The 20,079-nt window shown below is 40.4% G+C and overlaps 4 protein-coding genes across 4 annotated transcripts in view; 1 reads left to right on the top strand and 3 right to left on the bottom strand.

Moving 5' to 3' along the window:
* LOC135347457 (ATP-binding cassette sub-family F member 2-like) overlaps nucleotides 1-18,390 on the bottom strand; it is a 21,337-nt gene extending 2,947 nt beyond the window's left edge. Inside the window, exons 1-8 of the mRNA XM_064545463.1 lie at nucleotides 18,269-18,390; nucleotides 17,970-18,190; nucleotides 17,353-17,496; nucleotides 16,923-17,061; nucleotides 16,286-16,428; nucleotides 15,942-16,113; nucleotides 386-488; nucleotides 1-93 (exon numbers count right to left, since the gene is read on the bottom strand). The exon at nucleotides 1-93 is cut by the window's left edge and continues 3 nt beyond it. Of these exons, the coding sequence (XP_064401533.1) occupies nucleotides 1-93; nucleotides 386-488; nucleotides 15,942-16,113; nucleotides 16,286-16,428; nucleotides 16,923-17,061; nucleotides 17,353-17,496; nucleotides 17,970-18,189 (1,014 nt within the window). The 5' untranslated portion in view covers nucleotide 18,190; nucleotides 18,269-18,390. The remainder of the gene's footprint in view (nucleotides 94-385; nucleotides 489-15,941; nucleotides 16,114-16,285; nucleotides 16,429-16,922; nucleotides 17,062-17,352; nucleotides 17,497-17,969; nucleotides 18,191-18,268) is intronic.
* LOC135347459 (uncharacterized) lies at nucleotides 3,659-5,088 on the bottom strand. Its single transcript, XM_064545465.1, has one exon. It carries the CDS (start codon nucleotides 4,817-4,819, stop codon nucleotides 3,770-3,772), a length of 1,050 nt encoding a protein of 349 aa, XP_064401535.1. The 5' UTR covers nucleotides 4,820-5,088; the 3' UTR covers nucleotides 3,659-3,769.
* On the top strand, nucleotides 7,708-8,990 carry LOC135347458 (uncharacterized). The gene has a single exon (XM_064545464.1). It carries the CDS (start codon nucleotides 7,769-7,771, stop codon nucleotides 8,858-8,860), a length of 1,092 nt encoding a protein of 363 aa, XP_064401534.1. The 5' UTR covers nucleotides 7,708-7,768; the 3' UTR covers nucleotides 8,861-8,990.
* Nucleotides 10,836-15,935, bottom strand: LOC135347456 (uncharacterized). Its single transcript, XM_064545462.1, has one exon. The coding sequence runs from the start codon at nucleotides 14,773-14,775 to the stop codon at nucleotides 10,888-10,890; it is 3,888 nt and encodes a 1,295-aa protein (XP_064401532.1). The 5' UTR covers nucleotides 14,776-15,935; the 3' UTR covers nucleotides 10,836-10,887.
* Nucleotides 18,391-20,079: the final 1,689 nt, after the last annotated feature.

Consider the following 20,079-nt stretch of genomic DNA (forward strand, 5'->3'; position numbering starts at 1 on the left):
CATGTGCTGCATTTGGTCTTTCTCCCACTGATATCGCTTCATCTGATTCTCCTCCAGTTCAGAACGAGTCTTCATGTACGCGTCATAGTTACCCTACAGCAATGGAAACAATCAACAGCTGAACATCTAAAGTAGTGCTAGGCCATCCATAGCTAACCATGCAGTGACTATAAGGCAATTAACACACCAATCTTTAATTGTTTCTCAGACACTTGCAAACGAGACATTTACACATGCACCTACTTAATTGCTGTTGTATAGGCCACTTAAATTTGGTCAACAATGGATATTTGAACAGTATAATACATACAGAGGACAGCAACAACTGAACCAAGACTCTGGGCAACAATTGTTATAATTATAGTGATAGAACATATCCTCTCACCCCATAGTATTTGAGGCTGTTGAGGTGGAAGTGGATGATGTTAGTGCACACTCCATTGAGGAAGTCCTGAGAGTGAGAGACCAGCACTAGGATACGCTTGTACCTGAGGGGAGGGGGCAAATGATGATAAATAAATTAAACAACATTGCTCGGAGCTCAAGCACAATGTAGCCATAACACAATACTGATAAAGGTAATTTATTATCCTGCTTTAGTGTACATGCAGTGAAAACAGACTGAAGTGTGACATGGAGTACAATAAGGCTGCGTGTCTTATAAGAAAAACTAAACAAACCATAATTATAGTTCTACACAGTTACACCCCTTGTGGGTTGTAAGCTAGCATTGAGCAAATGGATTATTAGGAGACCAAACTTTGTACATAATCAAGAGGATGTGGTTATTAAACATTCTTAATGCTTTTGACAGAAAAAAGACATAAGTGAAAATTGTCATGAATTCAAGAGCGCTTCTGATTCTCCTCTGCCTCTTTGCAGCATCAGCTTCCCAGGAAGATGATAACACATGCAGTGTGATTGTTATGAGCAAAGAAGAGCTGGCAGGAACAATACGATCCCAAGTTGCAGTGGCTTTATCAAGGGGAGTGATCGACACACCAGTATCTTCAACTTGCAGCCTTAATGAAACAGTGGTGACAAGAATTGTAGAGAGGACAGTGACAAGAATTGTAGAGAGATCGTTGAATGAGATATTGGAGAAGGTAGAGAAACTGATAAAGCCTATAGCTACTAAGCTATCCCAGTTGGAACAGCCAGGAATTTTCCCCAGCCATCCAGCATCTTCTTGCAAAGAGATTCACAAATACGACAAAAGCACTCCATCTGGCAATTACTGGCTAAGAGCTTCGAATGGAACCGCTATAAAGATATATTGCGACATGACGTGGACGTGCGGAGGAGTCACTGGTGGGTGGATAAAGATAGCTGAGCTTGATATGACCAACCTCGTACACCAGTGTCCTGAAACTCTAAGTGCCCACGTTCAGAGTGGAAAGCGTATTTGCGCACGAAAAACTGATGCAGGTGGGTGTACATCAGTGATCTATCCCACACATGGAGTTGGCTACAATGAAGTGTGTGGCAGAGTTATAGGATATGAGCTCTCTACTCCAGACGGTGCCTACAATTATTATCGGTCATCAATCAACGGTCCTTACATTGACGGGATTAGCCTTACTTACGGTAGTCCAAGACGACATATTTGGAGCTTTGTGGCTGGTTTAAAAAAGTGCGACTGCACCAACAACAACAATTTTAATGGACACCCAACAACATTTGTGGGACAAGATTACTTTTGTGACGATGCAGCTTTCACGATGGATCCACTATGGGATAAAGGAGGGTGTGGCCCAGAAACACAATGCTGTACACGTAACCTTCCACCGTGGTTTTACAAGAACTTGGCTCCGAGTTCAAGCAATAATATCGAAATGAGAATTTGTCGAGATGAGCCAGTTACAAACGAAGATGTTCTATTGGAGAAAATTGACTTGTACATACGTTAGAACAATGAAGTGTGGATTAGAAGAGAAACAAGTAGAAAACTGGATAAATTTGATTGATTTCTCTGAGTGTCTGATTGATTGCACAGTTAATTCTTTGTACATGTGTACACCTACCCACACAAACACATCCATAAAGAAAGGCTTCCCTATCTTTGGTTACAGACTTTTGTCTATACAGTAAATGGATTCATAACTTTAAAACCATGCATGAGGGTATAGTACAGCTTATTTAGAGATAATGAAAGCACCGCGGGTGCTGATGCCTCAGTGGAGGCGCCAAACTTTTACGGCAATGAAGCACAGTGCTAGCAGACTATTTAATAATACACAAATGTACATTAATTGAACATAATACATTTGCATGCAGGGAATGGTGAAAGAGTGGGAAATGATCAACCATGATTGTTGCTAAAAAGGATGCCAAAAGTACAAAGTCTAAAATTAATGGATGCTGCATCAGTATATTAGCAGAGCTAACTACTAAGTAGAGTAGCAACACTCCATGGACAAGTTTTGCTACTGACTCTTCTGAAAATGCTGCAATGGCATTCCAAGTAAGCAAAACTAGGAACAACTCGAGAGCGAAGCCGCACTATTTTGCAAATCCACGAATTAAAAGGAAAAGTGAGTAGAAGCTCTTCCTTGCACTTCATTGATCCTTGAGCAGCTGTAGCAGTCTACACAGAAAGACAGACACACCGTACCATATACCTTGCTTGCGCATGCGCATGCACCAAGGCAAAACTACTAAGTTATATCTTGCTACACAAGTCTGAAGAGTGTGAAACAGCCTTTAAAGTAAGCAAAACTACCCATAACTTAAAAACGACTAGAAGCCTATAGAAACTTTTGCTTGCACTTCATTCAACATTGAACATGCAGTCTACGTACACAGACACACACAAACACACACTACCGTATATATATATATATACCTTGTTGCGCATGAGGAGCACATAAGGTATAATAAAGGACGATCACAGACAGAGTACGATAATTATAGAACTATAAAAAAATTATGATTATAGGGTTCAATATCCACACAAACAGATACAAGAAACAGATATAGCAGCAATTGAACCAACAGCAAAAATGAAAGCACCGCAGCCTCGGTCCCAGGCCGATTTTTTTTTAATAGAACAAAGTTGTAGGCGACCTAGCGTTCAATTGGAGAGGGATCGGCCTGGGGTCGAGGCTAGCACCAGGTGCTGATGCCTCGGTGGAGATGCCAAAGCTAAAGCTACTAATAGCTTAATTATAATTTATACACACGATGAACAATTTTGCATTACACACAAATGTAATAAATTTTCTGCATGCAAACTCGAAGAGTAGGTAATAATCGACCATGAATGTTGTTAAAAACGATCGATGCCAAAAGTTCAAGTCTAAAATTAATGGCTGCCATCAGCAGAGCCTTGCAGCTCTCTTCTCACTCTTGCAGCTACCAATAGCTAGCATTCTAGTGCAGAGCTAACTACTAAGTAGAGTAGCAACACTTCTGAAAAGGCTGCAATGGCATTCTTAAGTAAGCAAAACTAGGCACAACTCGAGAACAAAGCATTATTTTGCAAATCCACGAATTAAAATCCAAGAAAACATTACTAGAAGCCTATATATAGAAACTCTTACTTGCACTTCATTGATCCTTGAGCAGCTGTAGCAGTCTACACAGACAGACAGACAGACACACACACACACATACACACTACCGTATACCTCACTTGCGCATGCGCACCGAGGCACAATTAACCATAAGTATACCATATAATACTGTAATATTACATGTACGCATTATACATGTCCATCAGCAAAACAATGAACTACGTATAGGAGCTACATGTAGTCAGTCATAATCCTCAACGAACATAAAAGTCGATTTTCTCAACAAGAATGTCCTCGACTAGAGTAGTTCCACCTCTGCAGACTCTCATTTCAAGGCTATCTGACGTCTTGTAGTGCAGTTTTCTGTAGAACCACGGGGGGGAGTTGAATGTACAGCACTCATTGTTTGGACCACACCCAGCTCCATCCCATAGTGGATTATCAGTGAACACCTTGAAATTGTCGTAATAATTCTGATATTTCTTCGTTCCAGTATCACAGAAATAGTCCAAGCCCACAAAACTTGGTGGAGCACTACCTCGATTGTTTCGGTTGATACAAGGGCAATAGTTGCCTCTAGTTTCATCTAAAGAAGTTATAAAGGTCCAAATATGGTGCTTATCACTGTTAGGTCCATGAGAGACGATAACTCCATCTACGTAATTGTTTGTAATCCGTCCAAAACGAATGCCGTTTGTATATCCTTTCTGGTAAGCAATAACTCTACCACAAATTTGGTTGTATTGTACACCACCTGTTGAGTAATGCACTGATTCGCAGCCCCCATGTGTGAAGGTAGTTGCACAGAGAGTCTTGTTGTTGTGTTCAGCAGCATAAAAACCATCAGGACACTGGCTTCTTGGATCAGTCATATCAAGCTGTGTGAGTCTCATCCAACCTCTAACATTTCCACAAATCCTACTCATATCACAATATACCTTTTCAGCAGAAGTGCTTGATGTCTGCAGCCAGTAATAACCGGATGGACTACTGCTGTCCCTCTCAAGAATGTCCTGACACGAGGCATATGTATCACAAGGGCAGTTCAAAGCTTCTTGCAAACCAGTCAATTTCTCTTTATCGAGCTTCACAATTCGTTTATAGATTTCGTCCGTGATTTTTGTTGTGCTGATATTGCAATTCGATATACTAGAGCTTGGAGTTTCAGCCATTATTTTCGACTGAATTTCTTGAGCCAAGTCTTCTCTTGTCATGACGACTACATTTGAGGAGCACGTTTGCGTGTCCTCATGGCCCCAGGCTGTAGCCAAGAACAGAAACGAAAAAAGAACCAGTTGATGCATTTCAATCTTCACAAAAAAATTAACACAAGCTGACTTTGATGGACTGATTTATGCAAGAGTTTTTATACACCTACACACAAGAGAAAAGATTTCCCCCGGGGGAGGGGGGACATCATCCTATTACGGTTATTTAATCTATACTGTAAAATGGCTTCAGCACTTTTAGTTTCAACCATGGTAGTAGCTATCTATACTAACAGACTATAAAATTATTATATGCGAAATGGTATTTATCATAACCAACATCAGAAAGTGAAAGAATACTAAGTGATAAATACATTGTGAAAGCTAGTATAGTAAAGGAAAAACTTGCTAACTAGTTGCTTAAGCCTCCCACTCACTTCTGTCTGAGAGTGGGGTTCAATTGAACCCAAAGAATTCCCTCTAGATCCGCCACTGGTAATTTAGACCATGGTATTAGTTATCTAGATACTGTGGTATGATAAGCAAGAATATTACCCTGGGAATGTTTGCTTGGGGGACAGACGTAGACTAACAGACTATGTGAAATGGTTCTTTATCATGCCACAAACTTCCTAACTTCCTCTTAGTACCAGGCTGTAACCACATCAGAAACAAAAATTCTTCCAGTGTTGATAAACTTCTCACAACAAAATGGACACGCTGACAATGATGAGAACCAAACTGTATATACACACAAGAGAGAGGATTCTTTGGGGTAAATATTACCCTACTTAGGTAGAGCACACTTCAATCTCTATAGGCTTCAGTCTTTTAGTTTCCACCATAGTAGTAGTTATCTAGATACTGTGGTATGATGATAAGTAAGGATATTACCCAGATCTAGACTAACAGACTACCGGTTAGTAAGCGCATGCGCCTATAGGGAAAAGAGCAGGCCTCTATGCGCCTATTATCCGGATGCGCTTATAGAGATTAACCACACCCATGACGTTTCAATGAAGCAAATCTCCATTAGCTAGCTCGATCGCTTGTCTGCACTTGAAGAGGTCTATAGTAATATCTGACAGCAGTAACTATCTGACAGCAGTAACACAACATACCGGTAGTGAAAGAGACTTAGCATCTATAAAAAAAAAAGTGTGGAGACCAGTTGTTGGGCAGAGAACTGTGCAGAAAACCATGCGCCTTCTATCAAGGCTCTTGGTCTGCTAACCAGTATGCGCCTATTAGTTGATGTATTCTTATTGACCAGATTATACGGTATGTGAAAATGGTTTCAGGCTGTAAACCAACATCAGAAACGAAAAAGAACCGAATACTTCCAGTCGATAAATTTCTCCAACAAAATGGACACAAGCTGACAATGATAGAATGCATGATTAGAACAAGAGTTTTTATAACATATATACACACAAGAGAAAAGATTCCCTGCATAGGTTGTTGATGATTAATGCAATGCTTACTACGTTATGAGTTTTGTGGTAATACGTGCTGTTTTGTACAACTTCTTTGCTGTGCGCAGGGCCCCATGCTCAGAGGCCCTGCCCTTTTTCTCTTCGTTATTGCCATTACCCACTATCTCTCACCCAGTTATTGTTTTGCTAAACACAGTAAGAATTTGTTACAAAAGTAACCAAGCATTGAAAAATGTAAACACAATGAATATACTTATTACTAGAAAGCACAATCAACTATAAGAAGATTATAGATTATTATGATTATTATCATTCACATGTACTGTTTCAATTTTTTGTTCGTTTTGTGCTTTTCCTGGTCAGTAATTTTTATCATATAATTATAGTGAATTTTTGGCAAGCTATAATTATAATGTTTGTGATGTTTTCCCTTACAGTGTTGAGCAAACATGCAAGTGTTGGATGTGTGGGTGGATGATTGTGAACTCAGTTATTCGCGGTTCATTTTTACCCAACTTGTATTTTGATTCTAAAATCATTATCAACAGTAGGCCACTCGGCTGTACATGTTCATGGCGTTGTAACGGATTGGAGTTATGCACTCGCCGAATTTCTTGTTTCTTCGCTTTTTCGCGCTTTTCTTTTCCTGGCAATCCTAGCAACGTTCACATTGCAAATGTTTTTTTAGTTTGATTCCCTTTCTTTTTCAGTACAGCAGTATTTTTATACTCTTCAATAATGAAATGTGAAATGCCTAAGAGGAATGTCAAGAAGCAAGAGAAGTTCAAGAAGAGAAGAGAAGACAGGCCATGCAGACTGGAATATAATTATGAACACATAATTCTTATTACAGTGTTCATTTATCTATGTATGTTAAATACTAGAGTGTATACTTCAAAGTGCAAAAGCATGGAGGCCTATGGTAGATCTAGCCAGTAGCATACCTGAGTTGAGAATGGAGAGAAGTTGGAGAAAAGGACTAGGGACTGTTTGTGTACCGATCGATGTCACAGCCGGTTAACCAGCCACGCCCATCTCATAAGTTGCCATGTGCGTTGCTGTGTCAGTCACTTAAAGATGGCGGAATTGCGTAGGTAAGAAAAGTGGAGCCTGAGAGGTCCTCTGCCTCTTGGAAGCAGACGCAATTCTGAGAAAAACGCCCATGGTCCGGGTTCTAGTCGACTAGAGGCTGTATCTAGAATCTTCTGAACATGTCTGTACAAGGAGGAAATGCTTTCCAAGAATGTTACTTACTTACTTACTTACTTACTTACTAACTTACTTACTTAGTCAGTCAGACAAAACGCGGTGAAATACGAAAATAGTGCAATTTTTCAAATATCAATAGTAATGCATGAGAATATTCATTGACTATAATTTCACACATTTAGACAGATAAAAGGCTAACTAAGCTATCTGTCAACTCAGTTTCTTGCTGTGGCCCTTCCCTGCAGAAATAGAGCAGTCTAAACACGAGTCAAAATTTGTGCAATAATTGAAAACACACACAACTGCACTGTCAATCCTATGTACAACCTACTGGTTGTACTAATACTTATTACTAGAAAGCACAATCAACTATAAGCACTTTGAAGCAAGGACAAACAAGATGCATCAAGTACAGCTAACCATAGTCTTTTATCTGTTAGCTGTTAGCATGGCTCAGGGGGATGATGGAAATTGCAAAGCAAGTGTGGTTGTCATGAGCAAAGAAGAGATTTCAAGAGAAATTCAATCGCAGATAACTCGAGTTCTAACCAAGGGATCGATAACACCCTCAGTAATAGTAAACAATGAGAACGTGACATTCATTGTACAGAGAGAAATTGACAAACTATTTGAAAAAGTTAAGAACCTTATTCAACCAATAGTGACAGAGTTAGCGACTTTGCTGAAACCAGGAAGATCACCTAGCCACCCAGCTTCTACATGCAAGGCCATTCTCAATCAAGACAAAACCAGCCCGTCTGACTTCTACTGGCTAAAAGCTTCGAATGGAACCGCTGTAAAAATGTACTGCGATATGACCAAAACTTGCGGAAGAGTCACTGGTGGGTGGATGAAATTAGCTGACCTTGATATGACACAAAATTTGAGCCAGTGTCCTGAACCATTGTATCAAAACACACAACATGGAAAGAATCTGTGCACTAGAAGGGATACGAGAGCAGGCTGTTCGGAAGTGCACTACCCAAGTAACGGAATTGCCTTCAGTGAGGTATGTGGCAGGGTGATAGGCTATCAATCAGGCTCTACGGACGGTCCATATAATGGACACTTCACAGGAGCAGGCATTGACACCCCCTATATTGATGGAGTAAGCCTAACGCACGGCCACCCGAGGCACCACATTTGGACATTCATAGCAGCATTGGATGAGGTGGGAGATTATCGACAGGGAACGTGTGAATGCACCAACATAAATCAGCGAGGATATTCACCAGCAAATTTTGTAGGCAATGACTATTTTTGTGACACAGGTAGCGAGCACAAACTCCATTCATTAAACCCTGATGATCCACTATGGGATGGAGCTGGATGCGGTTCAAATAACGAGTGCTGCACGTTTCGAAACCCCCCTTGGTTCTATAAGAAACTGGGAAAGAATATTGAAAATAACGTTGATATGAGGCTGTGTAGAGATGAGCCGGTAACAAACGAAGATGTTCTATTGGAGAAAATTGACTTGTACGTACGTTAGAACTATGGCTATATAGAGTGTGGATTAGAAAAGAAGCAAATACAAATGAAAGTAGATAGTTAAAACAATGAGAAGAAACAAGTAGAAACTGAAAGTAGATATGAATATAATTATTTCACTGATTGATTGCACATCCGTATTACTTGCGAGCATCAAACATATGCGAACTTTGCGAGAGTTGATCAATTCGCAACAGTAAAATCGCAAAACCTAAATTATTACTAGTAAATACACACGATCCTTGCCAAAACGCAATAGTTAGATCGCAAAAGGTCAAATTTTCTGCTGATTTGGCTCATTCGCAAAGGTTTTTCATCTGCAAAATATTCTAGTAATACGGTACACCACACAACAGAAGGGCTTCCCTAGGTATTACCCTATCTTGATTACTAAATAAACTTTTGTCTATACAGTAAAAATGGCTTCACAACTTTGGTTTCCATGCATGCATACATGTAGTATTGTGGTAACTAAGTACTGTGGTACGATAAGCAAGCCCCAGATGCATGGGAATGTGTACTTGGGGGACAACCTAGACTAACAGACTATGGGAAATGCAGGGCTTCATCTAATTGGGGGGGGGGGGCAGAGGTGAACCTCCCCCCCCTCCCAATTTTGTAGAATAATGACATCACCATTAGTACTGTCTATAGTGTGCAATATGGAACTAGATGCACTATATAGCATGTAATAGGAGGTGTGGTCAAACATTTGCGGCGTGTTTACTCGCGCCCAAACCTTCAATCATAGATGAAACCCTGAAATGGTTTCTTAATCATGTCACAAACCTCTTGTATAGGGCAGCACAGACATTTTTAATGAAATGTACACAGAGCAAGGTACATATACAATATACCGGGGCTACTAAATGTTTGGTAAAGGAAGCTACAATTTGAGAGAGACCACTATTTAAGAGAGGCGTTTAATATGTTAGCCTAACGCTCCAGCAAATTCAATCAACTTCAGGTTACCATCAAAGGTTATTCACCTGCACAAACTCAAACTCTGCCATGAGAAAAAGCAACAAGCTGCTACTTAATGGCTGCCACGTGCATAAATGCTAGCCTCAGATAGAGTCAGAGGCTATACTATTTGAGAGCGGCTACTAAAATGCTTAATTTTGCTGGCAAAGGAGGCTACTATTTGAGAGCGGCCTCATACAAGAGCGGCCTCTGATCAAGCATATACGGTAATTACAGTGAAAGGGGACAAACTTGCAAAATGATAACAACAAGATAAGATAAGATAACAATCACACACACACTACATATCATTGAGCCAAGAACAGAAACGAAAAAAGAACCAGTTGACGCATTTCGATCTTCACAAAAAATTGACACAAGCTGACTATGATGGACTGATTTACGCAAGAGTTTTTATACACCTACACACAAGAGAAAGGATTCCCCCGGGGGAGGGTGGGACATCATCCTATTACGGTTATTTAATCTATACTGTAAAATGGCTTCAGCACTTTTAGTTTCCACCACGGTAGTAGTTATCTAGGTAGTGTGGTACGATAAGCAAAAATATTACCCTGGGAATGCATGCTTGGGGAACAGACGTAGACTAACAGACTCTGTGAAATGGTTCTTTATCATGCCACAAACTTCCTATATACCAGACAATACTGTACAACTGACTTGGCGGTTTTTAATTTGGCATCCAGGCGTGCTGCAATGAGGTTGTGTCCACCGGAATTTGATGGTTTTTAATTTGCCGAAAATCCGTCAGCCAAATTAAAACACCCACCAAATATTCTGGTTATACGATACTAACTTTTAGTTGGATGAAAAAAATCACCCCCCATGAAACACATAATTATGGATAGGCGTGGCAAAGAAGTACGGTGGCCTGATAGCTACTCTATAGTAGTAAAAGGCTAAGGGCTAAGTAGCTAAGCGAACTATCAACTTCGAAGGTACGTATGTACGTATACATAATTTATAATATAAAGCGAAACCTGATACACTGACAACTTAATAGTAATAACAAGATAACAATCACACACACACTACACACACACACTACATATCATCGAGTCTGTACGACGTATCGTAACTGTTCTCGATCAGTCGAGCAGGGAAGCCATCGTCCAATGACGTCATGGTCCTCTCCTTCTTCTTTACGATCTTCAGCTTAATAATTCTATACAAAATGACTGAGGTGTACGCAATGATATACACGAGGGGCAAATAGATCAAAGCAGTCTGTAGCACAACAGCCTCGTACACAAACCGTGTTGAGAAATTCACAGACGATGAGTACACAAACATGGTGAAGCCGTTCACTAGGGCAATGTTTGCGTAGATTAGAGTATCAATGATGTTATGCCATTTCTCGCGGTAGGGCCAGATTATCACGTGAACAATCAGTATCAGTATGATCTCAACCTCTACAACGGTGTAAAACATTAGCGGAGTCTCGGTGAAATTGAAAGTGCACAGTATCACTAACCGGTACACAAACTGGAGCCCGGCAAAATACCGGCAATTATCTTTGTAGCAGCTCTGAAATGAATCAAGTAGAGGCTTCATCTTATCGATAATGCTCACATGACAAGACTTGTGTCGGAGACGATAACTAAACTGTCTGCATTTTGAGACTATTTTGTAGACGGCCTGTCGACCGAGGGGGTACCAAATGAGGAGAAAAGGAGGGGGCACACACACAATGAAAGCTACAAAAAGTGCGGGGAAAGCGTACGGCAAATGCTCTGTTGACATGTAACGAATGTTGCCGCTAAAATATACCACTTTGAGGGGATCGTGTCTCGACGGTTCATGTGCCATTCCCGTCAACCTCCCGGGAATGAGAATATTGAGCGAAACTTGAGCACATTTGATATAGCAAGTGATTAGAAAGGCAGACAGTCCGTGTATGATGTACGACTTGATGGTGGTGAATCTAAACTGTCGACAACATCTCACATTCAATTTATACTTGTTTACGATCAAAATTGAAACTAAAACCAGCAAAAAAGCATAAAACACAGTCACAAATTTGAATGCCAAAGTATCAAGTGTGGTGGCCCCTTTCCATAAACAAAATGACAGTGCATCTTCCGTAAAAAAATCCAAGTTGAATACCCGATATATAAACCTATACAAAACAGTGATGTAATAGAGTGACTTCGATTTTAACAGCTGAAACTCCATCATACCATAAGCACCAATCGAAAGTGAGTCTAATACTTGCGCAAAGAGTATAAATCCGTTTAAAGCACCAGATGAAAAGTTAATATTCAATAGTACTATAACTATGAACATGACTGTCAATGGAAGAATTTCAGATAAAATATAGAACAAGAATCCGATATGACAAAGACTATTTTTCTTGCATTTAAAATGCAACGAGTGGTAGAATACGGAATGTCCTTCAGCACATTCACCGCAAAGAAGCCCTTGACGATTTGGACCACACACAAACTTATCAAGTTCTTCGTACGATGCATTGGATGGTAGTGTGTATAATGGTGATATGTGTTGACCACCATAGCAAAACTTTTGAGGGCAAAGACTAGTAAAGATGTGGTGAGGAACCACATAGTGAGACACATAGCCTATCCAGTAGATGTGCTGTACTTGGGCCTCGAACACAGCGCTGTTGCAACTAACACCTTGATAAACCGAATGCGACGTACTGTTCCAATTACAGGTGCAGCTGGGGTACGATATTACTTTACCATGCTCGAGATTATCAGAATAAAACCCGGGAGGACACGGGAGTAATTCAATACTCATCTTCAGCACGAAACGATAATGGCCCGAGCTCTCAAACACAATAGTGCCATTAGCTCCAACCGGACCGTATACCTTGAGTCTATGTTCCGTGATCGATATGTACCCCGGATCTATGATGATTTTGCTACGTCTTTCTCTTATCTGAGCGTGGTACCCCATATTAATTAACGGATAACCTAAATCGTTGCTCACGACAACAGGCAATTCAAACACCTTTCCAGGAACTAGGTAGAGAGTTGAGAGTGAAGTATTATCTAGTTTGAATTTTCTACCAGAAGTTGAAACTTCATCAGTAATCGAAACGTTTTTTGTCGAATGGAATTTCACTTTGCCTATGCATGAAAACATGTTAGAAATGGTCAACTCTGCACTTGGATTGGCAGTACAGAGAAACACACAAGGCTGTATAGAAGTCATGTATATTGAACGCCCCCGCTCCAATTTATTGAACGGGAACTTCAAGAGTGTATTATCTTCAAAGTAAAACGAGACATTTCTTTCGTCAATAGACGAGTTGCCTAGATACTGTATAGGACATTGTGAAGCAGCTCCCAACAATTGTTGTTTACCATACTGAAAAGAATATACAGCACCGCCATTGTGATATGCTTTATTTCGGACAAATTTGAAAATGGCATCATTCCAAAAATACATCACAGAGAAACTAACGAGACCTAGAGCTCCGCCCTCTATACCTTTATTATTCACAAAGTTGGCATTCATGGGAGAATTAAACGTTAGTCTACTAGACACAACCCAAAGAGCGGTACCGATGTTGTTCTCAAAAATAACTGATTGGTTGAAGGTGATGGGCATTTTAGCTACAGTAAAAGTACCAGTGCCGTAAAAACTCTGAGATAACGAACTGTCTATATCAACTAGCACTGTACTGCTCATTTTATTTAAAAGAAACGAACAATTTTTGAATACAGGGTGGGGCCCATTGTAACCAGACGGAGCAAAAAGAATTGAATCAACTGCAGATCCATATTTAGCCAAATTTCCAACAAAATGTGTCGAGTAGCTCAAAAATCTATTCCGTGTATTATCAGAGGCTTTCAGCTGATTGTAAAGCAAGATAAGGCCACCTCCATTTTCAGCATTGTTATTAGTTACGTTACAGTTGTGCACAATCATACTATTATCATGAACAGTATTCGTTATCACCTGATAGGCAATACCACCCCCGCTAAAAGATGCTTCGTTGCCGCTAAAAGTTGAGCCATTTATTGAAATCGAAACACCAGAAGCTCCACCCGCTAAATTAGAATACAAACCACCTCCAGAAATAGCAGAATTGTTACGAAAACTACAGTTACTAATCAGAACAGAGTTATTCTTTGCTCTGCTAGCAAAAATTAACGATAACCCACCACCTCTGCCGAGTCTTTGGTTGTTATGGCTATGACCGCCGATAAGTTTGACAAAACTTCCTTTCTTTGAATTGATTGTTTGGGCTATGTTTGATACGAAACTGCAATTTTTAAATGTGTAAACGGAGTTCTCGCGTTTTTCGCTAAACAGATTACAACTATCGAACAAAACACCGGGATTGCACTGAGAGAATTCAATATAAAATCCACCTCCTCCAGGAAATGTATTCAATTCTTTTTCGGGTACCATATTGAAGAGGAAATGAGACCGTAAGACCTGTATGTTACCATTGGTATTGTACATCGAGACACCGACACCATTACTGTTCCGCACTGTCACACCGAAGAGGGCTACATTCGTACACTTTTCAAAATACAAAGCCGAGCGAAACGCCATTGTTGTCAAGTTAACCGAATCAGATAAGTTGGTACTTGTGCTTTCAAATATGCCACCGCAACCATCAATTATCAAACCCTCCAAGTGAATGTTTTGGGAGCGATTAAACGCAATTCCCGAGGTTTGACCGACACAGCGAATGATCACTTCATCTTGACTAATAATGGAGAGACTGGATACAGTATCAAATAGCAAAACTCTGTCCAGTACAAACACGCCACTATACAGGATAATCTGGCTTGAGAGAGTAATATTGATATAGTTTAGGGATTCGAAAACTTGCTGACAATTTATAGAAAGTGACGTCAAATTAGTCACAGTTGAATTCACAATGCAAATGGTTTCAGCACTAGCCAGCTTCAATAGCAGAAGAGGAAACACAAGAATCGCGAAGAGATGCATCTTCTTCAACGACCTAAAGCTACGTAGCTAACTCTCACCTACTACTAGCTAGCTACAATGGCATATCAAACACAAAATAACAATTACTATATACAAGACTGAAACAAACTTAATTTGCAAAACACTGATAAAACTAAGAAAACAAATTTTTAGTCCCAAAATTAACTAGTTGAAAGTAAAAGCAGATGTTATTGCAATGACCTTGGGATAAAATGACTAGGGAAATTTATGGACGAACTGTTTCAAATTTAGTACACTAGCTGTATACATGCATACATGTACAATATAGACACATGGCAACCATGCTGGTAACTAGATACAGCTGCTGAACAGTAACTACTCATTGTTGCCAAACACTTAACAACACTTCGAGCAACCATCCCCGTAGTAACATATTGAAACAGTCAAAAATGTGCTCATACAGTAAATATAACTTGTGCATACATACCTACTCGAGAATGTAACCATCACATAATACCAATGGCAGTACATACGCCCTTGATTATACGCAATACAGCACAAGGTGAGATACGTACACAGACAGTTAACTCAAACACTCATATTAGCTATTCAACAACTGGTACTACAATCATTAACTCAACTCCGGGTATAATGTGCTTCCTCCGAACTTCATGTGTGCGTTACATAGCACATGATCACGCTAAATATCAAGTGATGGATAATTTTATGCAGAATAGAAGTTATGAATAGGAACCTCAAGCTTGTAGTTTCTTGGCAGGAGATTGAAATGTTAGCAGCCATCGCTAGTTTGGCTTGCTGATAGTCAGCCTCTTCTCTATATACACCATACGGACCTGGTAGGTAACCTATACTGCATGTACTATGTACTGTATAATTACTTAACTCTACAATCGTTTTTGCGAGTATCAAACATTTGCGAGTGCAATTGCAAAAATTAATGGTCTCCTCTAGAGGACCCCAAAAAACACAACATCACAAATACCTGTACCGGTATAGTTGTATGACATCACGATCCTTGCCTGTTTGCATAAGTTAGATTACAAACTTTTTTGTGATTAGGCATACGCAAGAATATCAAAAAACAAATTATGAGCGAAATTTTCAAATGTGTCGCATATTTAGGGGGTTGCCTTAAATCGAATACGGTGGTACGTACGGAACACACACGATGTAAACCGACTCACTTCCTCAGCTCCTCCTCCAACCAGACGCACGCCTCCAGATCGAGATGATTAGTGGGCTCGTCCAGTAGCAAGATGGTGGGACGTACGAAGAGCGCTCTGGCCAATGAAATTCTCATTCTCCAGCCTCCAGAGAAATCTCGACACTTCTTCTGTTGCATAGAACCATCGAACCCTGGGAAGGTGGGTAGGGGGGATGCGAGGTAAATTTGTTGTGCAAACTTCAACTAAAACGGAAGGCAAACACAACTGACAATATCGCCTTAAAATTCGAAGGTATCCAGTTCAAATTTCTATTTGGAATGATTTCATAAATAGGTAGCCGTACTGTCTGTCACATGACTTACCGAGACCGTGGAGGATCCGTGCAGCCTTGGTCTCGGCCGTGGCAGCATCCAACTCGTCCAGACGCTCGTAGATCTCCATCAGAAGATCGCTATCAGTGTCACCGGTTTTTGTCAGATCTTCGGCTTGTCGCTCCAGACGCAACCTACGTACATATGAAAGTGTGAGTTACTGGCAGTAAAACTTACCTAGTTATAATAATTATGGCTAACGCATTTATACACATGTAGCCTTTGGACGTTCAAATCGGACGGATTAACTGGGACCTTAACTTAACATTCCACGCAACAAAGTATCACTCAAGTGGCTAAAGAATTTAAACTGTCTTTGGACTACCATAAATATAGCACGCATTTTTCGCTGTTTTCGTGAGTTAGCAATCCTACACGAAAATTATTTCACAAACGTCGTTAATTATCTGCTGTAACATGCAAAGATTGAAAGTGTGACCTGGGAGCACTTCTGGTATGCGAAATTTATTCACTGAAATGCTTTTAGAGGCTATAATTATATTCCACGAAATATAAATGGCTCGAAAAAACTTCGCGCTTATTTGAACTTATTTGCTATAATTATCACCAAATTATTTTGTTTCAGAAGTTGCAACAGTGTATATTGATGAGTAATGGTTAGTGTCACCTTTCTTCGTCCACCTCCATGACACACTCGAGCGGAGTCATATCACTAACTGGAATCTCCTCGGAGAGATGATATATGTCAAAATGGTCGGGGATTGGAATGTCTCTCTCAGAAATGGCAGTCAGTAGTGTGGACTTACCTGGGGGAAGATATCTTAGATATGTGACTAGTAATGGTGTACCATATATTTCCTTTGATGAGGTCATATTTGGCTACAATAATGCAATAGATAATTGGAAGCTTTTACATATTTCTGCACAAGCTGCGGCAACAAAAGCTGTTCGGTGGTGGTTGGTACTAACCATCGACAGACTACGTATTTTACTATATTCTGTAAAAAAAGGTAAATTCGTGAATTGAGATTAGGATTTTAAATGGCCACCGCTTCCTAAAAAGTATGTCAATGCGATCACTGTGCACACACTCTCACCACTTCCGTTCAGACCGACGAGCCCGTATCTCCGGCCCAAATTGAGCTCCAGCTGAGTGTCGCTAAGTAACTCGACACCGTGGAAGGTCATGGAGAAGTCGTTAATGTGGACATCTCTCGATGCAGGGTGGGAGGCAAGTACACCTGAACAAGAGTGAGGGTGGTGGTGTGGGTGTGAGAAGGGACATACTTAGTGTGCAGTTCAATATAAGGCATTAATATAATGAAAGGTGAACACTCTGCAAGACTAAAGGTCATTAAAATGTTATTATGTCAATGAATATTTGAAGAGCAATGCAGCCACAGTGCTGCCAGCAGATTATATACCAGGACATAGCTTATTGGATTATAGCCTGCCCACATGCCAAGTGTACGTACACATTGTAACCACAGGATACGGATGTGGGAGAGGGGACGCATTCACCACCACAATGGAATGGTATGCGCACATGTTATGCATGATCTCAACAACATTAGGTCATCACCCACACACCACACACGGAGGATATTCAACCACACAGCCTTTGATTTGATTTGACACGCTACTAAACATAATATTATAGCTCATGGTAAAATCGATACTAGAATGGGATGATTAAGGTTGTCACAATACGTACCTGTACATGATCTCTGGGAAATCTTCATCCCCGCCACTCCCTCATGCAGACCGTTGCCCACGGTAGTGGCACTCGCCCCATTAGTCAATTTAGATCTAACTTCCTCATCATCCTTAGCCCCTGGAGGAGTGACAACAGTTTTCTTTTGTGCTGATCTTGACGAGGCTTGTTTTTGAGCTTTCTTTTGAGCTGCTCTCTTCTTGGCTGCTTCAGAAGGCATGCTGTATAATTTTACATTACATCACATGATAGAGCGTGTTCTGAGCTTTCTTTCGCCCCATTTACTGTAAAACACTGACCTTTCTATCAAAAGATACGCCTCTCTTTAATAGCTGTAGTAAGTAGATCTTTAGACTTCAGAAATACAATCCAGGAAGTTTAATACTGTAACCACGTGGTATTGGTAAAGGTCGTCAGGGAAAATCCCTGATGTGTTGAGGTATGTTTGTGGTTTGTCTCTGTATCAACTATGCAGTGCTGCATGCCTGTATAGCAATTCAGAGATTATAGTAAAATGAGTTCTTTCAATCGTTAAAATGTTCATCATGTGAACGATACGACGGTACAAGCCCTTTACAAACTCTTAATAAGTGGTACAAGCCTGGCATCGTAGCCGGACTGGAATTCTCCAGTTGGTAATCATAGCTTGTAGTTAATTAATTAACTATTTTCAAGTTCTTGTAGTGATACACAAATTAAAGGGGGTGCATTGAAGTGCATCACCCGTTAGCTCCTATTGGTACACACATGTGATGTTCATTAGTTTTCCACCACAGAGATTGTAGAAAAGTAAATAACAAGTGGGCGAAAGAGACACATTGATTAGTTTGCATAAGAAAATGTATTGTATACTTTTGCTGATGGCTTTCATTTCATAGTTTCATCTTCATAAAACACAGGGTAAACTTAAACCCAAGCTGTTAGCAGCCTCAGCATGCATGGTCATAATGTACATCACTGACACAAACTAAGATTTTTGACTGAGACTGAATAACTGTAATTATAGTTACTATATAAGCATGATTAGAGTTTACAATTGTCACTCCGCTATACTAGTACTGTCACTCCAATATAGAAGACTCTGGTTTGGTATGAGGCCTGTAGATTAGACTCTGATCAGCGGATGGCTCATTGAGGCCATCTGCCGACCAAGCCCAATCTACAGCCCTTCACACCACCAGGAGGGAGAGAAAGTGAAGGTCTTCCATTTCTTGTTGTGGGAACACACTCGCCCATACAGTTTGATAGCTTTATATGATAGCAGTATCTTTTCCACGCCGGTTAGTTATAGATCACTGCATGGTAGTTGAAACCTGACTGTTGGTGATACCTGTGTGTAAGTATTCAATGGCAGGAAACAATGGTTAAGGTCTCCCAACACATGCATGCCCATGCATGTAGTGATTAATTCAAACATGCATGTAATGATTCCAGTTACATGAACTATATAACATTTTTCTAACGGCCTAATAATACTAAACTTTGCATAATACCTTTTGCCAATAGTAGTTGCCAATCCATGATATAATTTAGCGGCTGCATGATGTGTTCATCCATCACCTCCTCTGTAGAGTGGGGATGCTCAGCAGACAAGAGACAGCTGCATAACAGCTGCACTACTTTGCATGTCTGCCGACCAAGCCCAATCTACAGCGGCAGGGGTAGGGAAAGACTATGCACTACACTGCTAGGAGTTAGTTCCTTCTGTCATAGTGTTATCATGTCACTTTTGAAAAGCTGCCAATGAGGAAACGTAGGGAATTTTGACCAACATCGCAACCTGCCGATGAGGGGAAACATAAGTACAAGGGAATTTTGACCAAAATCGCAGCCACATACCATGCAGATCAAAATTGCAATGCTATTGCACACAGTGAATTGTCTAATATACCCTTAAGACTAACGTACCTCAACTATAAAATGCATGCTACTTGACCTGCAGTGTTCTCTTCCCACAATGCACAAGGTGAAGATGAGGGGCTACTTCATGGGCCCTGTAGGTTAAGCATGGTTAGCAGACAGCGTCCAATCACATTGTCCGTCTGCCGACCAAGCCCAATCTACAGCACCACACGAGAGGAGTGAAGTAATCGGATATAGTTTGGTCTTT

The sequence above is a fragment of the Halichondria panicea genome, chromosome 14 (genome assembly GCF_963675165.1).
Source record: "Halichondria panicea chromosome 14, odHalPani1.1, whole genome shotgun sequence".
In the NCBI taxonomy this organism is placed as follows: domain Eukaryota; kingdom Metazoa; phylum Porifera; class Demospongiae; order Suberitida; family Halichondriidae; genus Halichondria; species Halichondria panicea.

Excerpts from the sequence above, each read along its gene's own strand:
- LOC135347456 (XM_064545462.1), bottom strand. The coding sequence starts at position 14,775 with ATGCATCTCTTCGCGATTCTTGTGTTTCCTCTTCTGCTATTGAAGCTG.
- LOC135347459 (XM_064545465.1), bottom strand. The coding sequence starts at position 4,819 with ATGCATCAACTGGTTCTTTTTTCGTTTCTGTTCTTGGCTACAGCCTGG.
- LOC135347458 (XM_064545464.1), top strand. The coding sequence starts at position 7,769 with ATGCATCAAGTACAGCTAACCATAGTCTTTTATCTGTTAGCTGTTAGC.